We start from the raw sequence: 27,630 nt of genomic DNA, 5'->3' as shown, positions 1-27,630 counted from the left end.
ATTGCAAAAGTGGTATTTGTGGGGTATAAACCTTTAGGCTTAATGTGTATACATAGCACAAAGACTACTTCTTGTTACACAAAACAATATAAACATTATTTACCCTGACAATGTAAGAACAATAGCATAACTGAAAAAAATCACGAGGAAAAGAATACAGGAATGGATAAATTTCTCATTGTAAGTTGACTTAACATATTATTGAAAATTATACTGTTACCCACCAGAACTGATAAAAAGTGATTTCATTTGGGAAGCAGGACTGGGGGAGGGAGGAAACTATTTTTCCATTTCACAGTTTTTCAACAATTCCCATGCCATTCTTTTTTAAATTAAAAGGGGGGGGGGGGAGCATAGCATTCTTACAAGTATTCTCATACCTTTTTTCCCTTCAATAACCCTTAAATAAGATAATCTTTTTTCCTGCTTCAAACACATACACGCAAAAACAGTAACACAGGAATGCTCAGTGATCAACAACATGGGACAGTCTGAACTGTGAAGTCAAGGACGATGGTACAGTGTTGAAGCCCACCCCTCCTCAGAGCACGTTCCCATCTTTACAACCTGCCTTCTGCTTTTCTCTGGACCAGGGGGCCACTGACATTCACACTAATGACTTGTATGACATCCTGATATCATAGTTCCACACAAACATCACGCAACCGTGTCCACTCCAAATCCATGCTGACCACACTGGCTCTGGCCTCATGGGTTCTGGCTCTGCTTTCATTGTTTCATTAATTGTTCTCAAACTTTCCCACAGCTCTAATTCTTTTCACATTTCTCAAAACTCCATGCTTCCGTATTTCTGAAGAATCTTTTCCCATTAATCCCACACCAATTTCCCAGACCCAATCAGTTTTTACAACCAAACCCTCCTACAGTCTTGGGAGAGGTGCCCCTCCCACCACTGCAGCAGGACGGCAGCCCCACAATCCTGCTGATCTCAAGCTCACCTTCCACCCTCAGGGATCCAGTCTGTGTCCAAACCCCCCTAGCCAACTCAATCTTTTCTTAGCCTCCTTTCTTAGCCTCCCCAGGCCTATAAAGATTCCTCAGTAACCTCTATTATTAAAAAATAATAACAAAGTAAAATAAGTCTTCCTTTGAATCTGCCCTTGTTCTTTCAACCCTTTTTCCCAATTTCAAAATGAGAAGCCTACACTCATAGTTTCTATGTCCTCATCACTTTTTAATCTAGCCTCTGATTCAGCCACAGGACCAGAACTGACTAATCCAACCATCTGCGTTCCCTCATCTAATTCTCCTAACCTCTCTACAGCTTTAACACTGTTAAGTCTTTACCTCCATAAAAGCATGGTACCGCATACCCCAGTCCATCTCCTACTTCTGTCATCATTCCTGGCACTCTGGAGGACTCTTCTTTATCCTGGAGTTTCCTAAATATGGGCAGCATTCCCCATTACCTTCATTTTTTACTTTCCCTTTCAAAGATCTGATTCACCCTGATGAGCCTCCTGTAGATGATGCCCAAATCCTTCAACTGCCCCAGGACATAAGTCATCACTGCTAACTGCCTACTGAGTAGTCTGCCTGAATGTTCTGACAGTGCCACAGATTCAATCTTGTCCAAGATTACACCACCTTCTTTCCAAACCGGCACCTCAGCTGTCTCTATATGTAACACCATCATTCCCCTGGTCACCCAAACCAAAATCTGGGCTTTTTTTTTTTTTTTTTTTTTTTTTTTTTTTGAGAGAGCGAGCTAGCACCAGCTAGGGAGAGGGGCAGAGAGAGGGAGGGACAGAGAGACAGAGAGAGAGACAGAGAGAGACAGAGAGAGAGAGAGAATATCCCAAGCAGACTCCATGCTCAGTGCAGAGCCGAACACAGGGCTTGATCCTACAACCCTGAGATCACAACCTGAACCAAAATCAACAGTCAGGAGCTCAACCGACGGAGCCACCCGGGCTTCCTTGGGCCGTCTTTGACTCTACTGCTGCCTATTTCCTGACATCTCACCATCTTTCTTCTCCTCAATGTTTTATAAAAGTAAAGATGAATAGGACGTGGTTTCCAGCCTCTGGGAAGGACAGAGAGAAATGTAAGCAAACAACTATAAAGTAATCTGATAAGCAGTACAGATGAAAAATGCACAGGATGCTGAGGTTGGAGAGGAGGGGAGGACAAAGGGGAGAGGAGATGCACTAAAGGGGGAATTCAACAAGCTGTAAATTATAAGACTCAGAACTAAAGTCCTGTCCCTTAATCCTCAACAGACCAAAACAACAACAGCACACATCCTGAATAGTTAAGTGTATGCCTTACTTTGAGAAAACTCAACATAAGTTTTGACTGATTACATATTAGGCAGTGATGACTCCCACTATATACGGGTTTCTTTAAATAATAACTATCCTGATGAATTTAAAATAGGATTTCCTTTTCATATATTTTCATAAACATACAGGTCATCACAGGAATGAAAAGCTGCAAAGACCTAGGTTCTCTCATCTAGCCACTTCATCTCCCAGAGGCTAAGAGAGGTCACAGCTTGTAAATAGCAGAAATGGGACCTGAACTCAGTGATCTTTTCCAAGTTACCTCACTCACTGCCTCTGATGTGTCTCTCACCTCAAAATGCTTTCCCAGTTGATTCCCAGAAAAGCCAACAGAAATGAGAATCTGGTAAAAGGGTCCAGACGTCTGGTCTCTTTCAGAATTCTTGAGTGTTGTCTCTGAGACACACACACACACACACACACACACACACACACACACACACACACACACACTAAACTCAGGAAAATAGGGATCTGGCTACAACTTAGTTGTCCATGAAAATGAGAAATGGGTTCTCAGCTTGTTGATGCCAAACTGACTAGATAACTCTCCTTCCCTCCTTCCCTTGGTTCTCATCAAGAATGCCAATAAAGTTAATTTTCTTCCTCCAAATAAAGGCCTACCCGGAGTTCTAACTATTCAACTAATGGCTAAAAAGCTTAGAACGTGGGGGAGTGAGGTGGGGACACAGAGGGTTTTCCCCCACCACCCATCAAATCTTGGATGGCTTCAAAAAAATGAATTCTAAGTATTGAGCTAATTGTGATACCAAGTCATAATTAGCATAGCTTAGTCAGCCTCTGATTTCACCTTATGTCAAAGAAAAGAAAAAAAGCTACTTCTCTCCACCTCCAAAAAGTGACAGGTGCTCTTCACATTATGAACTTGTTTTCCCTGATAGGGCAGTTAAGTAAGTGATTACAATTTGCAACTTGCTCTAAGCAAAACACCTTTTACTCTTAGAATCTGATCCCCTTCTGAAAGATCCTGTGTTCACTTTACAGGGAACATGTTTTAACATGTGAGAAATGCAAAAACAGAAGCAGCCAGACTCAAGGCCAACTCTAGCCTGCCTTGTACAGCTTCACTGTCAGAGGTCAATTTGTAATAATGGCTCATAAGGTTAATAGCAAAAGAAAAAAAATCAGCTTGTTTGGGTTATTTAAATTCAACAGAAATCTAGAAGACCATAAAACCCATCCTGACTGTTGTATTTTCCCTGTCAGAAATTCCTGAGAAATATGTAGTCTTGAAATTGATGAGATCAAAAAGAGAAACTTCTCAACGAGTGAGAATTTATTACTAAACTCTTAATTGAAACAAAATGGACACTTTAATATTCTTTAATTCTAGATAAAACCTGATGAGGTGAACAAATATGGTCATGTCTTGTTCCTTATGACTCACTGAGATACTGTCACATCCTCTTTCTACTACCTCTGCTTCTAAACAGACCAATCATTTTAGATAACAGGTTGTCAAAAGTTGGGAAAGCAGTTTCCTGTGAAATGAATCAGAAATAAATCACTGGAAAACCAGCCTGGTTAGAACCAGAGGACTTGTTAACAAAGAGTTACTCTACCTGACTCAAGGCTCAAGTTTCTCTTCACTGTATCTCAAAGTGGGAAAAGTGAGCCTCATGCACTGCCTTTCCTTTGACTTCCTTAGGGAGTCCAAGGACAATCTCGTGCTGTTTGTGGGTCTCAACAAGCTGGGGTTCTCACTGGTAGGTATATTCCCTTCTCTCAGCTCTCAGCCACTCCCTACATTTATGTCGGAGACTGGAGACCTCTTGTCTCACCTACTCTTACTCATGCTCCCTGGCGCAGCCTTACCTCACCTACCCTTTATGTCACTGACCACAACCTCGTGTGTGCCTACAATTACGTATCCAGGACTTTCCACATAAGCATAGCTGCTTGAGTGGGAGTGGCTTTTTTGTATGACCTCACAAAGCATTTTCCAAGGATATATACATGATACTCATTCTTATTTTTAACTCAGAGAATACTCATAAGACCATCAGGAGAGAACTCCCCCAACTTCCTCCTCCACCACCTATAAATATCTGCCCCTGTTCCCGTCCTTTCTTCCTTTCCTTCTGTGTCTTCAGGAGTCACTCCTGTATCCTGGATAACCACTCCAGCAGTGCTTGGGATCTCACTTTCCTGAGTCACGGAGACCACGTTCCATCATGTCCTTTCTACTCTACACCTTCAACCTCTCCTCTCCAAAACCTCTACCCTTGCCCCCACAAAGGAGCATGCTCAAGTCTCTCCCTTCTTAACATAATTCATTAATACAGCCACCACATATTTATGAAGCGCCTACTGGGTGCCAGGAGCTCTTTTCTACCTCAAGCTAAAGGGGTGAATAAAAGGAAATTCCTCTCCTCACGTAACTTTGCTTTCTCGTACGCAGAGAGATAAACGTATAAGCATTGTAGTTACTATTCTTTCTCTCCTTCACCTCACGCAGCCCAGCTTGAAAGAGCAGTATACACTGCCTGCCTCTACTTCCACTTCCTCTTCCACCTTGGATTCCTTATTGCACTACTCCCAACAGGTGTGCAGTCCCCTGCCACAACACAATTAAAACAGCTCAGGGAAAAGTCATCACCAATGACTTCCTCCACTTGTAAATTTCAAGGGCATTTCTCAGTCCACTCTTGGTTAAATTCTCAGCAGCAACAGGCACTTCTTGCAATTCCCTGTTACTCTGTTCTTCTCCCACTTTGGTCACGCATACCTCCCTGGCCACTCTTTCTCAGATTCCTTTTCTTCAGCTTCCTCTTTAAACGGTGGTACTTCCAGAGCTCTACATTTAATCTCTTCTCATTCAGTGTGCTCCCCTTGGACCACCTCGGTCATGCCCATGGCTTCCATGGTCAGTGATGACCACTCAGGAATACTGAATGTGTATCTTCAGGACAGGCTTTTCTAAAGAGTTACACACACACGGCCAACCACCTGCTTCTCTACCTGCATGGCCCAAAGACCTCTCAATAACACTGAATTTATCTCTTCCTGTAGGCAAAACTGTTCTTTTTCCTCTATTCCCTGTACTAGGAAATTGTGCCATCATCCTCTCAAGATGCTAAGCCAGAAAACTTGGAGTCAGCCCCGGTTCTGCTATCATATCATAGGCCCTCCTCTTCTACACTAGTTGCATCAATTCTGCCTCCTCAAATACCTCTTTTTGTTCCCTCTTCCCTAATCCTACTGCAGAGACCACTAGCTCATTTCAGTGGCCTCATTAGAAGTTCCCCTGTCCTAAGAGGGCATCTTTTGGGATGAGCACTGGGTGTTGTATGGAAACCAATTTGACGATAAATTTCATATATTAAAAAAAAAAAAAAGAAAAAAAGAAGTTCCCCTGTCTTGTCTTGTCCTCCTGCTCTGTTCTTATCTATTCAGGGCTATTCTTCATTATATTCAATGGGAGTGGTGCCCCTTGGTTGTATGACCCGGAAGGCTGAAATCACCCTCCTCTGGGGCAATTTTTACCAAATACAGAGGTCAACCACTCCTACTTACAATTCTGCAATGATTGCACATCACCTATATGGATGGATCAACTCTTTCACCTGAAGAAAAGTGATGGGGGATGGAGGGCTAGAAGAGGCACAAGGCACAGCCTGAAGAAGCCAGCCAGGAAAATATGTTATTTAAAAATTTTTAAATATAAAATTATATTTTGTCTTTAATTTTTGATTCTGCATAATATATTCATGTTTTAATACAACCATAATTTCCCCCAAATCCAATTAAATGTCTACTCCAAGAAGACGTATCGTGCGTATCCTATAGCTTTGCATACCTCCTGGCACATCCACACAAACTCCGCTGAGAAGCAAGGACCCACACGATAAAATTTAAGATTCTAAGGCCCACCCCTGCCATGCTCTCAACCCTGCTCACCTGTCCAGGCCCACTGGACTACTGAGCTTACCTTTATGCTCTAGCAGTTACTAAATCATCAGAATTCCTCAAACATGCTACAATGATGCACAAATCCATGCTTTTCTCCAAACCTAAAGTATCCTTCTCCCTTGTCTGTGTGCCCACCGAACTCCTATTCAACTGTCAACTCTGAGACCGTGCAATACTACTACAGGCGCTCCTTCCCAAAATGCTCCAGGTACACTAATGCCCCTTGCATAAGCACCTTCAGTGCTTATACGTGCATTCTTTAGGTGGTTTATGAGGCAATAAAGATGCTGTTCACAACATCTTATCTCTACAAATAACTACCAAAAAACTGTCATGTCCCATCCTCCTGATAACAGTCAAATTTACTGGAAGTTGTTTTGTTTTTGAAATTCTTCTATTTACTCTCATTCATTGATTAGCCCATTATAATTGGGCTTCAGATTCCCCCATCACTGCATTAAAATCACTCTCACCAAATTCATAAATCACCTGGTGGCTAAATCCAACAAATCCATCATATCCTTATCATTCTTGTGTTTGCAACATTTAATCATTTCCTCTTTTGTCTTTCTGACCTCAAACTCTCCTGATTTTCCTTCTCCAGCTTTCTTGCTAAACCCCCAGCCACTTCCTCCTACTTGACTTTACAGGTTTTCATTTCCTCTGCCCATGTCAGCATTTCTTAGGGGTCTGTCTGAAATACTCTCTGTTCATGACACACGCTCCTTCCTGGGTGAACTCATCTATTCTCATGGCTTTAACTATCATCCTGTTTTAGATAAAGCTAGAAACCAAATTTGGGTTCATACACCCGATTCCAATAGTCTTCACTGATCACCACTTCTGCAAGGATAGCAGTTTTGGAATATATAAAGTTAACAGCAGCATAGTGGCATAAAAGACAGTGCTAACCAGGTGCCAGGCACTGTTCTAGTAACAGGTAAATATTTTTTATGTATTAACTGATTTTGTTCCCACATAAATCCTATAAAGTAAACACTATTATTATCCACATTTTACAGGTAAGAAAACTGAGACAACTGAAACTGAGTACAAGAAAATGAAAAAGAAAGAAGCCCCACCACTAATGAATAACTCTTTCTTTGAACAATTATAAGGAAAACTTAGAAGGTGATCAAATCAAATTCAGGATTCTGAAAAATTTACTTCTTCTGACAATGGTGATCTTCTGCTAATTAACAACAATCACCTTAGTCATGTTTTTTCAACACGGTAATCATTTTAATCATGTTTCTTTCAGTCTTTACTGAAATAAGATAATCTTAATTATTAAGATGTCTCACAAGCTCTATTTCTCAACCACAAAGATAAACTAGAAGCTCATGACAGAATAATAAATAAATGGAATATTTGAGATTTTACTTATTTATGCAATGTGCCAACTTACGTTAGTGTTTGAACAATATCTTGGGCACAGATATTCATAGGCACCTGAGAAAAAACTGGTAGGACCCAGGATAAAAGTGTTATGTGTGTACAGCTGGACATACTATGGGTGGCTCATGAGTGTCCTGAGTCTAACTGGCACGTGCTAGGTTAAACTGACCAAAGGCCTGATCTAGTTCAACAAACCTAATATTTACCACACGGCTAAATATTTCACTCCCCTGGTTTTCCAACATTTTGCAAAAGATATAATGTGGCCAAGAAAAGATGTACGAAAAACAGGCATATGAAATATTTAGCTTTTCTCAACCAGGACCAACCAGTTAAACCGAAATGAAGGTTGCTGACAATATCTGGTCTACAGAAAAACCCACCCAATTAGCTTACACCTCAGATCAGATCATGTGGGTAATACATTTGGTTAAAGTAAAACAAAAAGAGAATCAACTTTGCATGGGCAAAATACAGTGAAACAGAAGGGGTGTGCGTCCCCTGCATGCAGGGAGTGAGGTGCTCAGTGAAGCTCCAGCGGTCGTGAAGCACTGTACCAGGTGTGGGACTGGATCTTCTGTAATAAACACCAGCTGAACTGAATACGCAAAGTAGCCAGGTAGGCTGATGAAATGGAAAGTTGTGACACATCATCCACTATAAAAGTCATACGGAAAATCAGAGGGCACAAACAGGTGAGGAAACAAAGGAAAACCAAATTCACTTCAGAAACTAACCAGAAAATGCCAGGAACACCATGAGCCCCTGAGTTCCAGTCCTGACCAGTTCCCACAGGGGCTCCCTTTCTTTCCTGCCAGAGGCCTTGGGGCCAGAGCCCACACTTCTTTACTCTGTAAAGCTACACCATCTAAGGAATCCCGTTGGAATCTCCTGCCTGCAAAATCCATCTGTTCACTGAACAAGTGTCTACTGAGAGTCTTCTATTCTAGACCGTGGACATCCAGCAGGGAAACAAGACAGCAAGGTCCCCCACAGAACTAACATTTTACTAGGGGAGCATCAGATAATAAATAAATACAGGAACAAGATCATTTCAAATGACGGTATGCATTAATCAGAAAATTTAAAACAGAAAAAGAAAGTAACAAGAGAGATGTGATGGAGAGAAATGGGAGGAGTTACTTATTTGAACCTGGCAGTCAGGGAAGGCATCTCTGAGAAGGTAATTTTTGAGCTGAGACAGAAAGGAGGCAGAGTTGTTGGCCAAGCACAGATCTTGGAGAGGAGCGTTCCAAGCAGAAGCAAAGCAAAAGACAAGGCTTTGAAGTGGGGACAAGCATGGTGAGTTCAAGGAAGAGGAAAAGAAACTCACTGCCCTTGGGTTTTTGCTCAAATGCCATCTTAGGATCCCTGACCATCCTATTTTAAATTGTACCCACGGACTCAGCCCCCGTATTCTGTATCCCTCTTCATGATTGATCTCCTTTGAAATTTTTACCATCCGACAAGCAAAATAGATTACTTACTAATTTTTGTCTATTCCTACAGAATGTAAGCCCCCTAAGGGCAGGGATTTTTGTTATTGTAACCACTGCTCTGTTGCCTGTACTTGTGTGGCACATAGTAGGCCACAATAAATAGCAGCTAAATAAATAAAAGGGAAAGGGAAAGAGAACAGGGGGAGGGAGGAAAGAGTAAAAAACAGAACAGAGAGAAGGAAGAGAAGAGGAAGGAGAGAAGTCAGCCAATGTGGCTGAAGCACAGTGGATGAGATCAACAGATGGTTGGGACTGTGTAGGCCTTAGAGACCATAGAATGGAGTCTGAATTTTATTTTAATGCAAAAAGAAGCCATCGAAGGGTCTTATGGCAGAAAAGCAACATGATCAAATCTGTGGTTTAAAAAGCTCACTGTAGGGGCGCCTGGGTGGCGAGGTCGCTTGAGCAGCCAACTCTTGATTTTGGCTTGGGTCATGATCTCACGGTTCTTGGGATGGAGCCCCGCATGGGGCTCTGTGCTGACAGCACGGAGCCTCTTGGGATTCTCTGTCTCCCTCTCTTCTCTCCCCCTCCCCAACTTGTATGCGCACTCTCTCTCTTTGTGTCTCTCAAAATAAATAAATAAACTTAAAAAAAAACTAAATAAACAAAAAGCTCTCTGTAGCTGCTATGTGGAAATCAGTGACAGAGAAGACAGCAAGGATACTAGGAAGGAGCTAGCCAAGCCAGAGATGAACAGGCCAGGCAATGATTAGCAGTGAACAGTGTTAGAGAGAAACAGACTAAGGATACTTTTCAAGGTGGTACCAAAAAAACTGAGGTGCCTGGGTGGCTCAGTCAATCAAGTGTCCAACTTCGGCTCAGGTCATGGTCTTACAGTTCGTGGGTTCCAGCCCCATGTCAGACTCTGTGCTGACAGCTCAGAGCCTGGAGCCTGCTTTGGATTCTGTGTCTCACTCTCTATCTGCCCCTCCCCCACTCACACTCTGTCTCTCCCTCTCTCTCAAAAATGAAAAATGAAAAAAATAAAAAATAAAAAAAACTACAGAGGAACTAGATATGGAGAGTTGGACTGAAAGAAAAAGAAGAATCAAGGGTATGTCAGCTTTCAATTTATTGCTTCTCAGCTCCCAATCTACCCTTCATTGCCTGTTCTGAGAAAATTAAGATGGACCCTTTAAATAATTTTCTTTTGCCTGATGCCTGAACGTTAAGCTAGTCTGTAGCTGGTCTACAGACACTGCAAGAGGAAAGGTCTTTTGTTTCTGGTTCCAGTGTGCTCCTCTTGGCAGCATAAATAGAACATCAAGAAGTTCAGTATTTCTGGGGCTCCTGGGTGGCTCAGTCAGTAGAGAATCTGACTTCGGCTCAGGTTATGATCTCACAGTTCCTGAGTTTGAGCCCCATGTCAGGCTCTGTGCTGACACCATGGAGCCTGGAGCCTGCCTTGAGTTCTGTGCGTCCCTCTCTCTCTGCCCCTCTCCTGCTCATGCCTCTCTCTCTAAGATAAATAAACATTTAAAAATCATTTTTTTAAAGAAGTTCAGTATTTCTGATGTCCTATGGAGTCCCAGCCAGCTTATTTTAAGATCTTTGCTAATCTGAGAATTTGAGAAGACAAGTGGTCTAAGCTCATGAAACTTTCATGTTTTTAGAATTATTTTTCCTACATATACAAGGACTTGGGCACTTTATTCTGTTCATTCGTCTTTATTCAAATGCTAATACCATCCTGCTTAGAGCATAGTGATTTTAGACTCTGCTTTAATACATGGTAAAGCAAGGACCACCTCACTATTTTGTTTCTAAATTTGCTTGGCTATTCCAAAACATTTATTCTACTATATGCACACTGAGATCATTACCTAATTCCCCACTACCCAAAGAACTCTCCACTGAAGCTATAATGAATTTCTGTTAATTTTATATATATTTAGTCCTCCCATCTGGGAATATGTTATATATTTACATTTTTCCAGATCTTGCTTTTACATCCTTGAGAGTTTATAATTTTCTTCACATGGATCCTGTGCCTTTTTTGTGATATCTACCCTGAAGTATTTGAAAAAAATTTTAATACTATTACAAAGCCTTTTTCTCCTCACCAAGGCAGTTCATTCCCATACTTACCCCTGCCAACATCCCAATGATAGCAAAGAATGCTATTACACCCCACCCATCCCCACACTACCCTGATCCACAACGTCTGAGTTTTGCTGAAATCATTTAGACTATTTTTTTAATGTTTATTTATTTATTTTGAAAGAGAGAGAGAGCACTGCATGCAGTGTGGACATGTAGCGTGAGCAGGAAAGGAGCAGAGAGAGAGGGTGAGAGAGAATCCCAAGCAGGCTCCACACTCAGCACAGAGCTCGATGCGGGGCTCCATCCCACGACCATGAGACCATGACCTGAGTTGAAATCAAGAATCAGATGCTTAACTGACGGAGCCATCCAGGCACCCCTAGTCTATTTCATTCAGACAACCAGGTTTTCTGCTGTAATAGGTCTCTTCTGTTTCAAAAATTCTTACTTAGCATTTATATTACACATTCTTTGTCACTTGCTATGAATGTAATTATATAAATATAACATACATACCCTTATGTCAAAGTCCATTATCCATCACTGTTCCCTTTCTTCCTCCAATCTTGGGGTCTCTGTTTCACATTATCTGTTTCAATAGGGTACACTGCTTAGATTGGAGCCTGTGGGTGATACAATCTCTGCATCTTTGCACACTCACAGAGCTTTCTTTTCCCCAAAGGGTACATATCTATTCTGCATACAGGATTCTTGGAGTAGAGACCTCTTTTCTCAATAGTTTGTGGATGTTTCTCACACCTTCATCAAAGTTGCAGTATTGTAAATGAGAACAGTCTGTTTTCTTGTTGTTGCTGTTTTAACTTCATCTTTCTATCTAGGAGCTCATAGGATGTCTTTTTCTTTATCAGTGAATTCAGGAATTCTATCAGGAGATGCCTAGGTTTATGCCATTCCTCATCAGTCTTGCCTGGAACACAGCACATTCATTCAAATCTGCAGTCTTTTTCAATTTACAATCTTTTCTCAGCTCAGGGCATTTTTCTTCTATTACTTATTTCTCCTTCTAAAATTGTATTGTATGCATTTTAGGTGTCCTGGATCTAGTCTCTGAGTCCTCTGCCTTCATAAGTTCCCACTCTAACTCTTGGCGTTCTTGTTCTAAGCTCTCAAATTTAAACTGGGTTTATAAAAAGAGGGCAGTAGAGATGTGCTAAAGCTGCCATCTTCCCAGAATCATTTCAAATGGGACCCTTTTAAATGCTATGTCCTCATTCAAGCAGAAAACAAAAATGCTTCTACGTGCTTAAAAAACAATTACTTAAATTAACATGTTAATATTGTCTAAGCCCAAACAGCTATTTGTTGGGAAGTTACTAGATTGAAAGCTCCCTGAAAGAAGGCAATTTGCCTTCCTTGCATCTCTCATCCTTTCAATAGGTCTTATAAATAAATGTGTTCAGCACACCTTTACTGATATATTGATAATGCTGAGCACTTTATATGAGTTCCAAAAGGTAGAAGACCTTGCCATTACATTCACAAAAGTCCAAATGAGGGGGCAAAATAATTGAAACAAATAATAGTGGTCAGTTAGGTGTTAAACTCTGTTACCGCATACAATGGTCTAAAAATAGAAGAGATTAATATGAACTAAAGCAGTCAGCTGGCTTCATGACCAAGGGAACATTAGCCAGACCCTAGAATATGGGGAAATTTTAATAGGAAAGAAGGCAGTCCTGACAAAGAAAGGAGTCACTGCAAAGGCAGAAGGAAAAGAATGACCCTGTCAGGAAAAAGGGTGAGGAAACCAGTCTGACTATAATAGAAGAGTCCGATGGAGACTAGTAAAAAATAAGAATAGACAGGGAGGCTGATGACAGGGTCTAGACTCATTCACTGGTTGAATAAGTATTGAAAAGCACTTATGCTGAAGGATGTCACATGCTGTCCTCAAACAGCTTACAAAGGGAGGTGAGAATATGTATGCAAATAACTTCTATGTTTGAGATCATCTGAAAAATAGCTATAATACAGGGCTAATGTTAGCAATCAGAGCTTAGAGAACCAACAAATGAGGAAGGTGGTTTTTTGAACAGGAAGTTCATCTTCCAGTACTTCCCTTGGTCCTTGAAAAAAAACAAGCAAAGAACTATGGGAGAAAAATTCATACCAATGCTTTTTCTACATGTTTAATTTAAAAATGAAAGTGTCTCCAGACCAGAGAAAAATCCAATAAAGAATGGCAACTCTTTAAAATTTTGAGACAGAAAAAAAAATTTTGTAACTACGTATGGTGATGAAAATTATTATAGTTATTATGATCATTTTACAATATACACAAATATCCAAGTGTTATGTTGTACACCTGAAACTAATATAATGTTGTATGTGAAACCTTACCTCAATTAAAAAAAATGTAAGACAGCCTGTTTGCCTCAGTCACAGATTTACTAAACAAAAAACTATCAGAAGTTTCTACCTAGTAATTCCTGCAGGGTTGATTTTTTAAAAGGAGATTCAGTGACAAGACTGGTCAGCACTGTAACGCAAGCATGCCTGACCTGAGTTAAAACCCACAAGTTCCAGGCTATGAGTAACTTGAAACAACAGAATCCAAGTTCTTCAGAAAAAAAAAGGAGACAGAGAGAAGAAAGAAAAACCCTAAGATGCTTTAATTCATCCATGAAAGCAATAATGCTCTAAAAATAAAGAGACATTAGAGCACTATTCCTTCACAAAACAAGAAATAATTCCAAGAAAATAATCAATTGAAGTACTTGTCATTTACAGGGGCACCTGGGTGGCTCAGTCCATTAAGCGTCCAACTCTCGATTTCGGCTCAGGTCATGATCTCAAGGTCATGGGATCAAGCCCTGAGTTGCACTCTGCACTGGGCATGGGGCCTGCCTAAGATTCTCTCTCCCTCTCTCTCTGCCCCTCCACTGCGCATGCACATGCTCTCTCTCAAAAATAAATAAATAAATAAATAAATAAATAAATAAATAAATAAATAAATAAATAAAGTACATGTCACAGAAGTACCTGCATTAACTTCTACGTTGACTTTAAATTTGAACATTAAATACCCTAAGAAAAAAACAAAACACTAAAAACACTTTCTGAACAAGAATGTAACCACAATCCTCTCTACAGCTCAAGATCAGTGCAAACCAAAGACCTTTCAAAGACAACAGACCCGTGGATCTTCATTTAGGACTGTCCTGTGTAGCATCCAAAATATTTTCCTCTTGCATTTCCCCCTTTCAGCTTCTCATCATCATCATCTCAATTCAAGGAAGAAAAATTAATTTCACATCTCTTCTCTGAAAATAGGACAGAACAGGGGCGCCTGGATGGCTCAATCGGTTGAGTGTCTGACCCTTGATTTCGGCTCAGGTCATGATCTCACGGTTCATGAGATCGAGCCCCGCGTCAGGCTCTGTGCTGGCAGCATGGAGCCTGCTTGGGATTCTCTCTCTTTCTCTCTCTCAAAATAAATAAATAAACATTAAAAAAAAAAAGAAAAAGAAAAAGAAAATAGGACAGAACATTCCCATTCTTTCCTCTCCAGGCAGCCCCACCTCCAAAACTCCACAGACAGAAGCTGCATCCTAAGAAAACTAGAGCCCAATAGTTAGGATGGAAAAGAATTTTGCTGAAATGATTTGAAACATGATTCAGGGAGACAGAGGCAGACGGCAGTGTGGAAACCCATGGAGTTTGGAGCCAAGCAGACTTGGGTTCCCATCCCAGCACACTGTACTCCCAGGCTTCACGTTCTTTAACAAGTCTCTACAAAACGGAAATCACACACCTATCTTCAGCAGTTTTAGATTAGAAGCACATTTCTAAGACCTGCCTGAGATCACACAATAAATGGCAAACACAAGACCTAACCCAATTCTAAATGACCATTAAGTCCACTGTTTGGTTTTTTAAAAAAAAATTTTTTTAACGTTTATTTATTTTTGAGACAGAGAGAGACAGAGCATGAACGGGAGAGGGTCAGAGAGAGGGGGACACAGAACCTGAAACAGGCTCCAGGCTCCGAGCTGTCAGCACAGAGCCCGACGCAGGGCTCGAACCCACGGACCGCAAGATCATGACCTGAGCCGAAGCCGGCCGCTTAACCGACTGAGCCACCCAGGCGCCCCTGTTTGGTTTTTTAAAATGTTTATTTATTTTTGAGAGTGAGAGAGACTGAGCATGAGCAGGGGAGGGGCAGAGAGAGAGGGAGACAGAATCCAATGCAGGCTCCAGGCTCTGAGCTGTCAGCACAGAGCCCAACATGGAGCTCGAACTCACAAACTGTGAAATCATGACCTAGCCGAAGTCGGACACTCAATCGACTGAGCCACCCAGATGCCCCGTTAAATCCACCGTTCTGATCTCTTTGCCATTTGTTTCAGAATGATACTGTCACTGGTAGTGAGAAAGGGAAAGATCAGGTTATGGGACCAGGTCCGGTACACACTGTATTCCTCTCCATTTCAGGTGCTTTTTAAAAGCTAGCTCAGTTCTCGCATTATGGTAAGAAGAGCTATTTATTCAGCAGCTACTTACCGGCCAGCTAGGGTATATAAAGAGCTAAGCACAGGGCCTGTTACATAATAAGCACTCGATAATTGATGGCTACTTACACAGAGATCTTAACTTCTTAAGAGAGCTTAAGAAAAGCTGGCTTCTTATAAGAAATTGAGTGGAAAAGAAGTAAACCAGGCATAAAAGGGGGAAGAACATGCCAGAGTGGGCACTTCTCAGAGAAAGTGAACGTGTACAAAGGCATGGAAATGAAAAAACCCAGTGCATTCAGGGTAGCTCAAGTAGCTGGGCATGCATGGCGAGAGAGGGGAGAAAATCACGAAAGGCGCAGGAAATGAGGCTACAGAGGCAAGCAGATCTTGGTACACAAAGGATGCTTGGATTTTATCCCGTGGGTGGGTCATGGGTCAAACCAATGAAAAATCTTAAACAGGGACGAGGACATGATTAGATCGGTGTTTCAGAATGATCATTCCATCACAGAATAGAGAAAGACGGACTGGAGGGAGAAGGGTCTGGAGGCAGGTGGATGACTTACGAGACTACTATAACCATCTCAGCAAGAGGTGATAAGAACCCGAACAAAGACCGAAACGAGGTCAATGGAGGGGAGGAACAAGAACTGACAGGATTTAGTGAGCTATTAGAAGTTAAGGATGACCCTCAAGTTTTTGACCCAAGTAAATGGACATTCTGAAGCAGGGTTTTGTGAAGTAGGCTGAAATCAGGAGAACAGTTGCGGACTCACTAAGTTACAGCTGTCTGGGGGAACCAGTGGGATGTTGGGGCAGAGTGCTTGAAGTCAGGCCTAGAGATACAGACCAGAGAGCCACCTCACAGCCAAGAGAGCTAAAGCCTTGGGCATGGATGAGATTACTCAGCAAGTTTATGTGAAGTGAGATGAAGGCTAATGACTGATAGCAGGAACACCCGTATCAGACGGATAAGAGAAACAGAAGCTCAAGAGACAGCATAAGAAGGAACAGTTAGGGAGCCGGAAGGAAATGATGCCGTAAAAGGTAAGGAAGGAGAGAGTTTTATAAAAATAACTGTTCACCATATTGAATGCTGCAGGGAAAGATACTGTGTCCAGTGGGTACTTTTCAGTCTGAAATTAGAAGTCATCGGTGCCCTTGGAGACTGTTGTTTCAGAGGCTTGATAGGCAGAAGCAATGGATGAAGAACGAGCAAAGGAAACAAAGAAAGGAGAGGAAATGTAAGCCACACCTTCTAGGAGCTATGAGAGGGAGAGAATGCATGCACATAAGAGTAAACAGTTCCAATACACGACTGTGGGAAGCTGCTTTTTTTAAACTGGGAGAAATTTCAGCATATTTATAGGCTGAAGGGAAGGAACTGAGAACCAAGTGTTAAGTGAGAGGCTGAAGATGAGAGAGAGACAAAGACAAAAAAGACTATGAATGAAGACTATGAATGAACAGATCAATCAATGGAGTAAGATGCCAAGATCACAGAGAAGCGATGGGACTGAGAATACAGTCAGAGGGATACACCGCAGAACAGGAAAGAGGATATTTCTTCCTCTGAGAAAAGAAGGAAAGGGGATAAGGGTGGGAACTGATATAGATAAGGCTTTGAGTATTGAGGAGGGAAGTGGAGGGAGTTTGGCTTTCCTCACAAGCTAATAAGAATGGTTCTTTTTTTTTTTTTTTTTTTTAAGTTTATTTATTCATTTTGAGAGTGGGGAGGGGCAGAGAGAGAGGGAGAGAGAATCCCAAGCATGCTCTGGAGCCTGCCCTGGGCTCAACCTCATGAACCACAAGATCATGACCTGAGCTGAAATCAAGAGTCAGATGCTTAACTGACTGGGCCACCCAGATGCCCCAATAAGAACAGTTCTTAACTCCACTTCATAGCCCTCTTTAAGATACTGATGAAAACTATAAACTCTGCTCCCCAAAAAGATACTCATAAGCACTCATGTTCAAAATTCTACACATGATTTCAGCATTTCCAGGTCCACTGAAGCCAACTCATGAATCCAAAGAGATTGGCAATGGAATTCCAAAGAAATGGCCTTCAGAAGTGATCTTGTTCATGGACAAGCATCCACACGGGAAAGCAAACTGCTCATTATAAACACAAATATATGGGGTGCCTGTATGGCTCAGTGGTTAAGCATCTGACTTTTGGCTCAGGTCATGATCTTGCAGCTCATGAGTTCAAGCCCTGCGTTGAGCTCTGTGCTGACAGCTCAGAGCCTGGAACCTGCTTTCAGATTCTGTGTCTCCCGCCTCTCTCTCTTCCCCTCCCCCACTCGCACTGTGTGTGTGTGTGTGTGTGTGTGTGTGTGTGTGTGTGTGTCTCAAAAATAAAGAAACATTAAACATTTTTTAAAAAACACAAAAACATGAAAAACTCTCACTTACGCCTCTAGGCTATGATCAATCACGAAAAGAGAGGGCACTACTTGATGTATACAACAGCACTACATTAGACTCTAGGAATAGGGGATATAGGAGACCATCCTTGCTTTTAGGAAACTTAGAATTTAAAGAAATGAGAGGCAAAAGCCTTGGATTTAGCAATGACTTTAGATAAAAGCAGTATCTTTAAAAAACAAAGGATCAATCTAGAGCTGAAGGGAGACAAAAATCAGACTCTAAAGATAGATGACCAGACAAGGTTGGTGGTAAGCACAACTCAAAAAAAAAGAGGACCAAGAAAACTTTTGAAGGAGGAACTGAAAGATTTTGTTCACTAAAGACAAACGGAGGACTAAGAAAAGGAAGAGACAAAAACTATTTGAGGGCTCTGAGACCCACATGTGCCTTTTCATAGCTGTTAGATGCTTGAGTCTCAGCAACCACGCTTAAATTTCAAAGCCATTTGCCAGAACCTACAGGCTTGGAAATGTACACACGCCAGATGTCTGTATGAAACAAACCAGCTACTCTTTTTTGCCCCAGTCAACTGTCTGCAGTGACCCAACATGTGTTGAACTAAGGGTAGAGGGTGCCGACAGGAGCAACTGATGGTGGAGTGAGGTCTTACTTTAAAAAAATACGTGTACAAATTGATTCCAGTCATCACTTCCTACAGAACCATATTCTGCTAAGTAACACAAGATATTAAAAACAGCCACTCACTATGCATCCATTCACTATCAGAAACAATAAAGATTACACATACCAAGTGACCACTGAATGCCACACACTATAGTCAGCTCATTTTAAACCTTACAACTCCAATGAGATTGTCATTCCTTTAAGAACTGGAAACACTAAAATGAGGGAGGGGACAAAGTCTGTCCAAGGTCACAGAGCTAGTAAGTGAAGGCCAGGAATTGGACCCAGGCCCAACAGATGCCAAAATCTGTGCTTCTCAAATGATTACGCAACCCTGCCTCAGACCAAAGTCAAACCCCCAAGACAGGGACTTTATGTCTCACTTCAAATCAAATTGAAGTGAGCCAAAATTTACAAGAAACAGTACAAGAAAGAAAGAGTTGGGAAGCTGTTTAAAGAAGCTTAAGATATGAATTACCTCTGGAGGAGCTTACGGTGGGGTGAAATGAAAACCAATCGAAATATATTAGGAAACATATTGGGCAAGCAAGCAGGAAGGAGCTCTTCAAAGAGCATTCCTGAGAGAGGACCATGGAGAAGTGTACTAATCATGATACAAATATAGTGTGAGGGCCCCTTCTAGCTGATCATCCGAACTTTCACCCCTGAGGTGCTAATCCTTACACAGGTGCTAAGCAGCCACCAGGGGTTGGGCTGAAAGTGAAGGGTTAACGATTTCTCTCATTCAAAACTCCAGCCCGATGCTATGGGGCTGTCAAACAAGAATAATTTTTCAAAAAACACATCAGAACGAGGGTGTCCAAACAAGCACTCTCCTTTACAGAAGGTGACTCATTCTACCAACCAATTTGTCACTTGTCTTCTGGAACTGCCCTCAAAACCAGTTTACGTCATTCTACTTTTTTGACAGTCACAACTCAAGTCAGTTTACAATCGCTCTAATTTTTTCGATCACACCTAGTTTGGACTCCAAAAGAACAGGGCCGCCTGGGTGTCTCAGCTAAGCACCTGACTTTGGCTCAGGTCATGATCTCGTGGTTCGTGGGTTCGAGCCCCATGTCAGGCTCTTTGCTGACAGCTCTGAGCCTGGAGCCTGCTTCACATTCTGTGTCTCCCTCTCTCTCTGCTCCTCCCCCACTTGCGTGCGCGCGCGCGCTCTCTCTCTCTCTCTCTCTGAAATAAACGTTTAAAAAAAAAAAAAAAAGATCCGAAATGGACTCCAAAAGAACATCACCAGTTTTTCTCTACTTGATTCCAAGTAACCTATAAAATGAAGCTCCACCCTCAAAGAAAATGTGTCACCATGAGGATTTTCAAAGGAATGTGCCACAGGCTCTGACTGCAGTTCCTAAAGATGAGTTCCAGCGTAAGACGAATGTAGCCCACCAAAAACATATACATGCAAGTTTTGGGGAAACCACTTAGCTAATGCTCAGTTTGTGTTATTTAAAAATCCACACCCCTGTTTTCCTTAATACTCTGAGCATTAGGTAGGACAACTGCTTAGATGTAATTTTCTGATAAACGGACATCCTATGAATTCACAACTGTGCTACGTATTTTGGGGAAAGTGGACGACTTTCCCAATTGTGGATAAAGCAGGAGGGACTCCCCAGTTTCCTGGTCCCTTAATTTTACTTGCCCACTTGTGAAATATGATCTCTAGCCAGCATCGTCCCCTTTCCCTCTTCCACTCCCCCACTGCTTCCCCACTCCTAAAGAGGATTCCCTTCAACTCCTAGCAAGGGGCCCTCTCTTATCCCTCCACCTTCAAGGTGGGCCCTATACCATGCTTTAAGGACTCCAGAGATAAGTGATGGAATAGGAGAAGGGAGGATGTGACCGAATTTGTTGTGTTTGTGCTCAGAGAAGTGTTCAAGTCACAAAAGGCAGGAGTCCTTCCTGTGTTATTTTGTCTTGAATACTTTCCCAACTGTCATCTTTGGACACTGAAAGACTTCAGCTCCTTCTGAGAAGCCACAGAAGTATTTGGCATTTATGTCCCTCTTCCCTTCATACTTACGACTGAACTGCACGGGCAAGATCACACCCGTCTCGACACACAATCCCATCTTATATTTATAGTTCTCTGCTGTTTCTTTTTCACAACGACAAAGCAGAGGGCTTCCTCTTTTCTTAGAAGGCAGCCTCTGTACAAAACTCTATCGTGGTCTCATATACTGTTTGGTTGGTATTTAAGTGACATCCCTACCAGATTCAGGGCTCTTTAAAAGCTGACACAGAGCCCTGCTCACCTCTGTATCCGTAGCACATAGTAGGCACAAAATAAATGTCTGTTGAAGCAAATAAGTGAATGACAGACTAGGAAGAGATTTCAGAAAGAGAATCAAGGGGACTACTTAGAACTGTGGCACACAACTGTTACATAGCATTTCCTTAGAGTAAAAATGAGAGGTAACAGCGTGTGCCCTAACAGTAAAGATATTTAAATCATCCGATGGTAACAGATGCCGTAATTACATGGCAGCTTAGGATAATGGCGCTTATTACGTGAGCAACTTTAGCCAAAACACTTAACCTCTTAACCTTTCGAAGTTTTCCCTTCTGTGAAAACAGAAAAGAAAGAAGGAAGGAAAAGAAAAGGTAAGAGAGGTGGTAATAACATCTATCTATTCTACCTAATCACCAAGTTGCAGCAAAGCCCAGATGACATAATGCACAGGATCATTATACAGCGTATTTTGTATGACAGGTTTCAACAAATAAATCTCATCATTAGTGTTACTTTAGATGCATACACTCGAGTAAAACATGTGAGTAAAGTTCAGACAACAGAGTTCATTGTCAAACATGTAATAGATATGGCAGGAACAAGAATATATGTGGATCATGAAGAAAACACCCAGCATGGGAATACCTGTAGAAACCTCCTACCTATCCAATTCATCTCCAGAGAAGCTCATGATTATTTGTAACTTCAACTTTAAGTGATTCTCGAGGAGCTTTCTCCGCTAAGTCCACGGTGACCTGCCTGAAGCACCAGACACAGCCCTGGGCTCTGCAACGCGCTCTGCGGCAAACAGCCCACAGAGGCACAAACCTGCATTTCGGCCCAGAGTTGGCGGAGCTGTGACCAAAGCCTGCAGCCGAAAATACAGACAAGCACAAAGAAATTTCTTTCACAGTATACAGCTCAGGCTATCACTATAATTAGGACCAACTATGGCCCGAACGTTTAAAAAAAAGAAGAAAATCACGGAATAAGTTCCCCCAAACCAGCAACACATGACAAACACACAGTTAAAAGCACATTTTTCGAAAGGAAAAAAGAAAAAGAAAAAAAAAAAAAAAACTTTTGTCAGAGCAGCAGCTGTAGAGAAAATGTACAATAAACAAACAGGCAGGATTCATTCAAAATACACTACAGACATCACAAATAAATCCCGTGCTATAGATCTGGGGGATAGTGGGTTGTTTTCACTTCACTTGAAGCCCTAAAAATGTCTACCTATTTCTCTAGTCAAGCATCCTCTGTACTGTATTTTTAAGCAAGAGAAAAAGACAGATGGCCAAGATGCTGATACTGCAGGCCCAAGATTTTTCAACTGTATTTTTCCCAGTTGTCCATTGCTAAAAGAGATACAGGACAACGTAGTACAAATCTACACGAAACTAACTCAAACTAAGTATATGTCAACCAAAGCAATCCCGCATCAGAAAGTAAACCAGGAACTTGTCCTGACATTCAGTTTATAGGAGTCTGACACCTTTCTAAACCAGAGAAAGGTGAGCTAATCAGTGTTAGTCCTAGAAACAGTTCCTCGGAATCATTTCTAGAAACATTCAGAGAAGTAAACAATAATCAGCTGGAAGCCGATATATCAAGAATAAGGAGCTTCCAGGATTTCCCTCTGTGTAAAAGCAATCAACTCCTATTTTTAATCTCATTCTGACACAAACAACCAGCCAAAGCGCTCCCTTTTCTGGCTAATCAAATATAGCTGATCTGTTACTATGAAGTTAACTGTTTTAAAAGTCAGATCTGAATGGAAATCATTACAGATTTAATGACAATATTTTAGTATAGGAGAAGAATGAGGTTATCTTGAGAGGCAGAACCGATGGTAAGGCTCTAAATACGTCACAGAAACCAACTCCTCCACCACCACTGATTCTGGGGATGGGCAAAAAACACCTTCCTATCTGATTAATTGAAAAATAATATGTTGGCAATTAAGTGCAAATGAAAACAGCACCTCCCTATATATTGGGAAAACCTAACAGGGTTATTAAAAATTAATTATTTCCTTGTATGCCCAACAGGATTTGCAACGTTCAAAATCCACTTCTGGGTTTTCATTGTAAAGGATTGGGGGGGGGGGGGGCTGGGGGAGAGCATGTCTTGATAAGTAAACAAAAAGTCCGAACTCTCCTGGGAACTTGTCACATTCTTCTCTTCCAAATCCACAGTATTTAATCCACTTGAAAAACGCCAGCAAAGAGGGCCTTTGGCAAGGAACTCAGTAAGAATATGCAACTCTGAGAACACCATCACAGTACTGACATCAAGCTTGTAGAAAATGCTGCTTTTGTCTCAGAGTCAGCCCCTGATAAAAACAGGAACTTTATGGAGAACTGATCACAACTGCACAAGAAGCCTGATCACATGCCCACAACAGAGCAACGTTTCTCTCATTGTTGTCCAAGGGACTTCTCTAATAACAGTGGCTCGATTTACTCCATTCTTTTAATTCTCAAAATAAATCCAACCCTCCTTGCACCGACCCATTGTCAGAAGAAAGAGGGTGCCGGCCAGGATTTGCATGTAACCGGTAGTCACCCTCCTTCTCTCTTCAAAGACTCCAAAAGGTGATCAGATGCAGAAAATTCACCCCGAATACAGGCACCAGGAAAAAAAACACTTATGACAAAGGTGGTGTGAAAACAGCACAGTGGGTCTCTCTCTGGGTTAAGGCCACTGCTTCCAACCTCCCTAGGACCCTCAGTGGCCCACCCTGCTCCTAGCTCACTCCTGTCACTGGGGAGGCATCTCGCATTGTTAAAGAAGGAGGAAGAAGAAATGCTGCGGATTTCCCATGTATCTTTCTCTTTTTCTGGAAGGGGGAGGGGAGCTGAAACAGGCATGGGGCCCTCCCCTCGAAAAGGGTAGAGGACAGGCGAAAGCTGTCAGCCACCCTGCTCTCAGCCTCAGCCTCACCCCCACCCCCACCGTGCCCAGACGCCCGGGCAGAAGCGGGAGGGCGCAGCTTTGTCTCGGGTTTTGAGGGGCAGGGAGTGCAGAAACAGCCCGGGCCCGGGAAGGACTTCTCCCCGAAGCCCCTGCTTAACCCCTACCCAGAGAACACAATGAACGCCTCAGGAAACCCACTTCATGGGGTGCGAGAGCAGGGAAGACGACCCTTCGGAGCACGGGCCAGATTTCCGGCACCCTCCTCCCATCTCGCCCGCACGGCCAGCAGGGCGCGCGGCGGGGACCTGCTCTCCCTGTCGCCGCGATCCGCAGCGGCGCCCGGGCGCTCGCTCCCCCCGCCCGGCTCCTACCCTCCGAGAGCTCCAGCTCCAGCTCCGCCAGTTGCGCCCGCACTTCGGGCGGCAGCGCCGCCACCGCGGCCGGCGCGGGCTCCAGGCCTCGCTCCGCCATCCGGGCTCCGCCAGCCACACTCCGGAAGACAAGAGAGGGGGCCGAAGGAGGGACGGACTGACGCGGGCCCACACCCGGGCTACAGGATCCGGCTCCGGCCGCCGAGCTCCGCCGCTGCCGCCGCCGCCGCCGCCGCCGCCATGAGCAAAAGTCACGTGAGCGTGGTGGCCCCGCCCCCGGGCCGAGGACGCACTGCCTCCGCAGCCAGGCGTCGCTGAGGACTCGCGGGCTTACGGCGCCCTCTACTGGGAATCTCCTAAAACGACGAGTCCCAGCCTGCCACCCGGAGCTCTCCTAGGCGAAAGAAGCTCGAGGTGTTGATGTCAGCGTGGACGCGCGTAGCGTTTACCTTTTACGAGCTCATAAGCAAGTTTTCAGAGGACCCAAGCCTCACCTTTTCCACTTCTCTTAGTAGTGTATGCCTTTGTCTTGTCCTCTCCTCCATTTCCCCCTGATTGACATCTACCCATTTTTGAGGACCAGAACTCGGGCCGCTTTTTTTTTTTTTTTTTTTTTGACCAATAAATGATTTTTTTTTTTTTTTTTTTTTGTAATTGTATCACCAGCCTTTTCTTTTACTGGGACTTCCCAGTCCCACTTCCCGGGAGCTCTCTGTTTCTATTTCAGTTCTAGCATTTAAGGCAATGGTTGGAGAATCTCCTTCCTTCTACCTAGAAATTCTAACTACTTATAAGTGGGGAACTTAATCTTATCTTTTTATACTCTTCAATGTTTGACTTAATAGATATTCCAAAAATATTAATATTTAATTCAATGTAAGGAGGATCCAAACATTTGTGTATTTTTACCAGGAAATACTGGAGCAGATGCTTTAAATAGTCATTCATTCATGTTCTATCATAGTATTATACATATATTTTTTATGCCAAAGTTCCCCTTCACAGTTTGAGAGATTTCAGCCCCTTTTGTACTGACCCAGAATTGGTCTTTTGAGAGAAAAGGCCACAACATCTATTCAGTAGGAGTTTCTAGACAGTATTGTACCATTTATGGGCTGAAAGGAAAATTATTTTTTAGTTGAGAAAAGAATTTCAGCTTGAAAAAAGAAATGTGACACCACGGTTGATTGAGGAGTAGACGGAAATTTCCTTTTAACTGCAACAATGTAAGGAGAATCTTAGGAATATATATGTGTGTCCTCTGGTTTAGGTAGGACTGTTGAGAATTTTTTTAGGTCTACAAATTGGTTGACATTCCTCCCATCAAAAAGTGAGGTCCAGGTTCGCTCCCCTGAATCTGAAAGGGCTTCTGACAGCTTTGACCAATAGAATATGGCACAAGTGATACTATGTAAATTCTGAAGTTAGGTTCTAGAAGGCCATGCAGCTTCCCCTGGTTCTCTTGGAATTCTCCCTCTCCAGAGAACCCCTCTGAAGATCCTCCCTCCCAGAATGCTCTGAGAACTCAGTAGCCATGCAGGCAGCTGTCCACATGGAAAACCACATGAGGTGCTCTGCCCAACCTCCCCAGCTCAGCCCAGCCTTATCATCGTCCTAGCCCAACATGAAGAAGCCTGCAGATGACTCCAGCCCCTAGACATTTGAGTCTTCCCAGCTGAGGTCCCAAACAATGTGGAGCAAAGACAGCTCATGCCTGTCACGCCCTGTCCAAATTTCCTGCGAACATAATAAAATGGTTATCCTATTACGCCTCTAAGTTCGGGGCGGTTTGTTATACAATAGACTACCACAAGAAAGATCTTAGCAGGTGTTCTTGTTTACCCTCCCAATAGCCCTTACCCCCTCTTTCCTTGTCACTAGACCACACCAACCCTATTGAGGCTGAATATGCTAACACACACTTTTCTGCCCTCCTTGGCGTGTGTGTGATCCCCTGGGGGAACTAGTGGAGGGGGAACATCTGTGGATGATCTCCCTTCTTGATGAGACAGATACATGCACAAGGAGAAAATGCCCCTTCACTTCCTTCCTGTCTTTGGGTGTTGTCCACTATAGGGTGCCAGCAGTCATCCTGCAACCATAAGAGGAAAGCTAAGAGGAGCACAGAGACATCACCTAGAACTTGACAGAATTGGTCTGCTAAAATAACGAATTCTGGAACCACCTATATTAGGCTTCTCCTTACATGAGAAAATAGGTTTAAGCCTGTTTTAGTTTCATAGTCTGCTGTTTACAGCCAAAAGCTTCCCATGTGATGCTCAATTTACTACCTAAAAATGGAGTATTATGGGACGCCTGGGTGGTTCAGTAGGTTAAGCATCTGACTCTTGGTTTCTGTGCAGATCGTGATCGCAGGGTGGTGAGATCAAGCCCCTCATCAGGCTCCATGCTGGGTGTGGAGTCTGCTTACGTTTCTCTTTCTCCCTTGCTCCCCCACCGCCCCACTCACACTCACTCTGTCTCTCTCCAAAAAAAAAATAAAAATATAAATATAAATATAAAACAAAAAATGGAGTATTACAAGTGAGCAAAATGTGAAATGATTGAGTGCGGTTGCAAAACATCCAGTAAACTATTATGCCACCACATGTAGATTGGGGCTGTTTTGTGGCGGAAATAACTGGAAAATTCAAGATTTGGGGAGTAAGTTGGTGTGGCTTTCAGTAAATTCATACAAAAGAAAAATCGTCTGAAGACGTCCCAGTGGAGGACAGGTGGGTAAGTTTGTCTTTGCTAAGAAGCTTTTCTGACTGCAACTGAAATTGACATGGATGACAGGGTGGAGCTTTGCTGGCTTGGGAAAGCCAAGATCTCTCAAGTTAAGGCTAGGATAAACAGAAGAAAGAACATGGGAGATTTAACAGGTGACAAAATTGAAAAGATTGTGGCTGCTGATGTCTGAAGAACCTCAAGACCTTTCATTAAACAGTCTTTGCCAGATGGAGGTAAATTTAGTAATGAGTACAATAAGCCTAGCAGGAAAGATTACATTAAAGATGGGATTCCTGGGGCTGCAGGGTGGCTCAGTTGGTTAAGCATCCAACTCTTGATTTGGGCTCAGGTCATGATCTGATGGGTTGTGGGATCCATCCCACGTAGGGCTCTGTGCTGACAGCGCTGAGCCTGCTTGGGAATCTCTCTCCCCCTCTCTCTCTGCATCTCTCTCTCTCTCTCAGTCTCTCAAAATAAATAGGGGCGCCTGCGTGGCTCAGTCAGCTGAGTGATTTTGGCTCAGGTCATGATCTCACGGTTCATGAGTTCGAGCCCCACATCTGCTGTCACAGAGCCTGCTTCGGATCCTCTGTCCCCCTCTCTCGCTGCCCCTCCCCTGCTCAAGCTTTTCCTCTCTCA

General features: G+C 42.8%; 1 protein-coding gene across 6 annotated transcripts in view; it reads right to left on the bottom strand.

The window, feature by feature from the left end:
• The window catches only part of DIP2B (disco interacting protein 2 homolog B), a 226,977-nt gene extending 202,485 nt beyond the window's left edge, over positions 1-24,492 (bottom strand). For 2 of the 6 annotated variants that reach the window (XM_023257044.2, XM_023257045.2), the window contains exon 1: positions 24,259-24,492. In XM_023257044.2, the coding sequence (XP_023112812.1) occupies positions 24,259-24,358 (100 nt within the window). In that variant the 5' untranslated portion in view covers positions 24,359-24,492. Of the gene's footprint in view, positions 1-1,308; positions 1,685-24,258 lie in introns of those variants that run through there. The other 4 variants (XM_045061779.1, XM_045061780.1, XM_045061777.1 and 1 more) reach the window with 2 other exon arrangements.
• Positions 24,493-27,630: the final 3,138 nt, after the last annotated feature.

This window comes from Felis catus, chromosome B4 (assembly GCF_018350175.1).
Source record: "Felis catus isolate Fca126 chromosome B4, F.catus_Fca126_mat1.0, whole genome shotgun sequence".
Taxonomy (NCBI): Eukaryota; Metazoa; Chordata; class Mammalia; order Carnivora; family Felidae; genus Felis; species Felis catus.
Note: the sequence above shows the minus strand (reverse complement) of the source record. Positions and strands in the feature narration are given on the sequence as shown.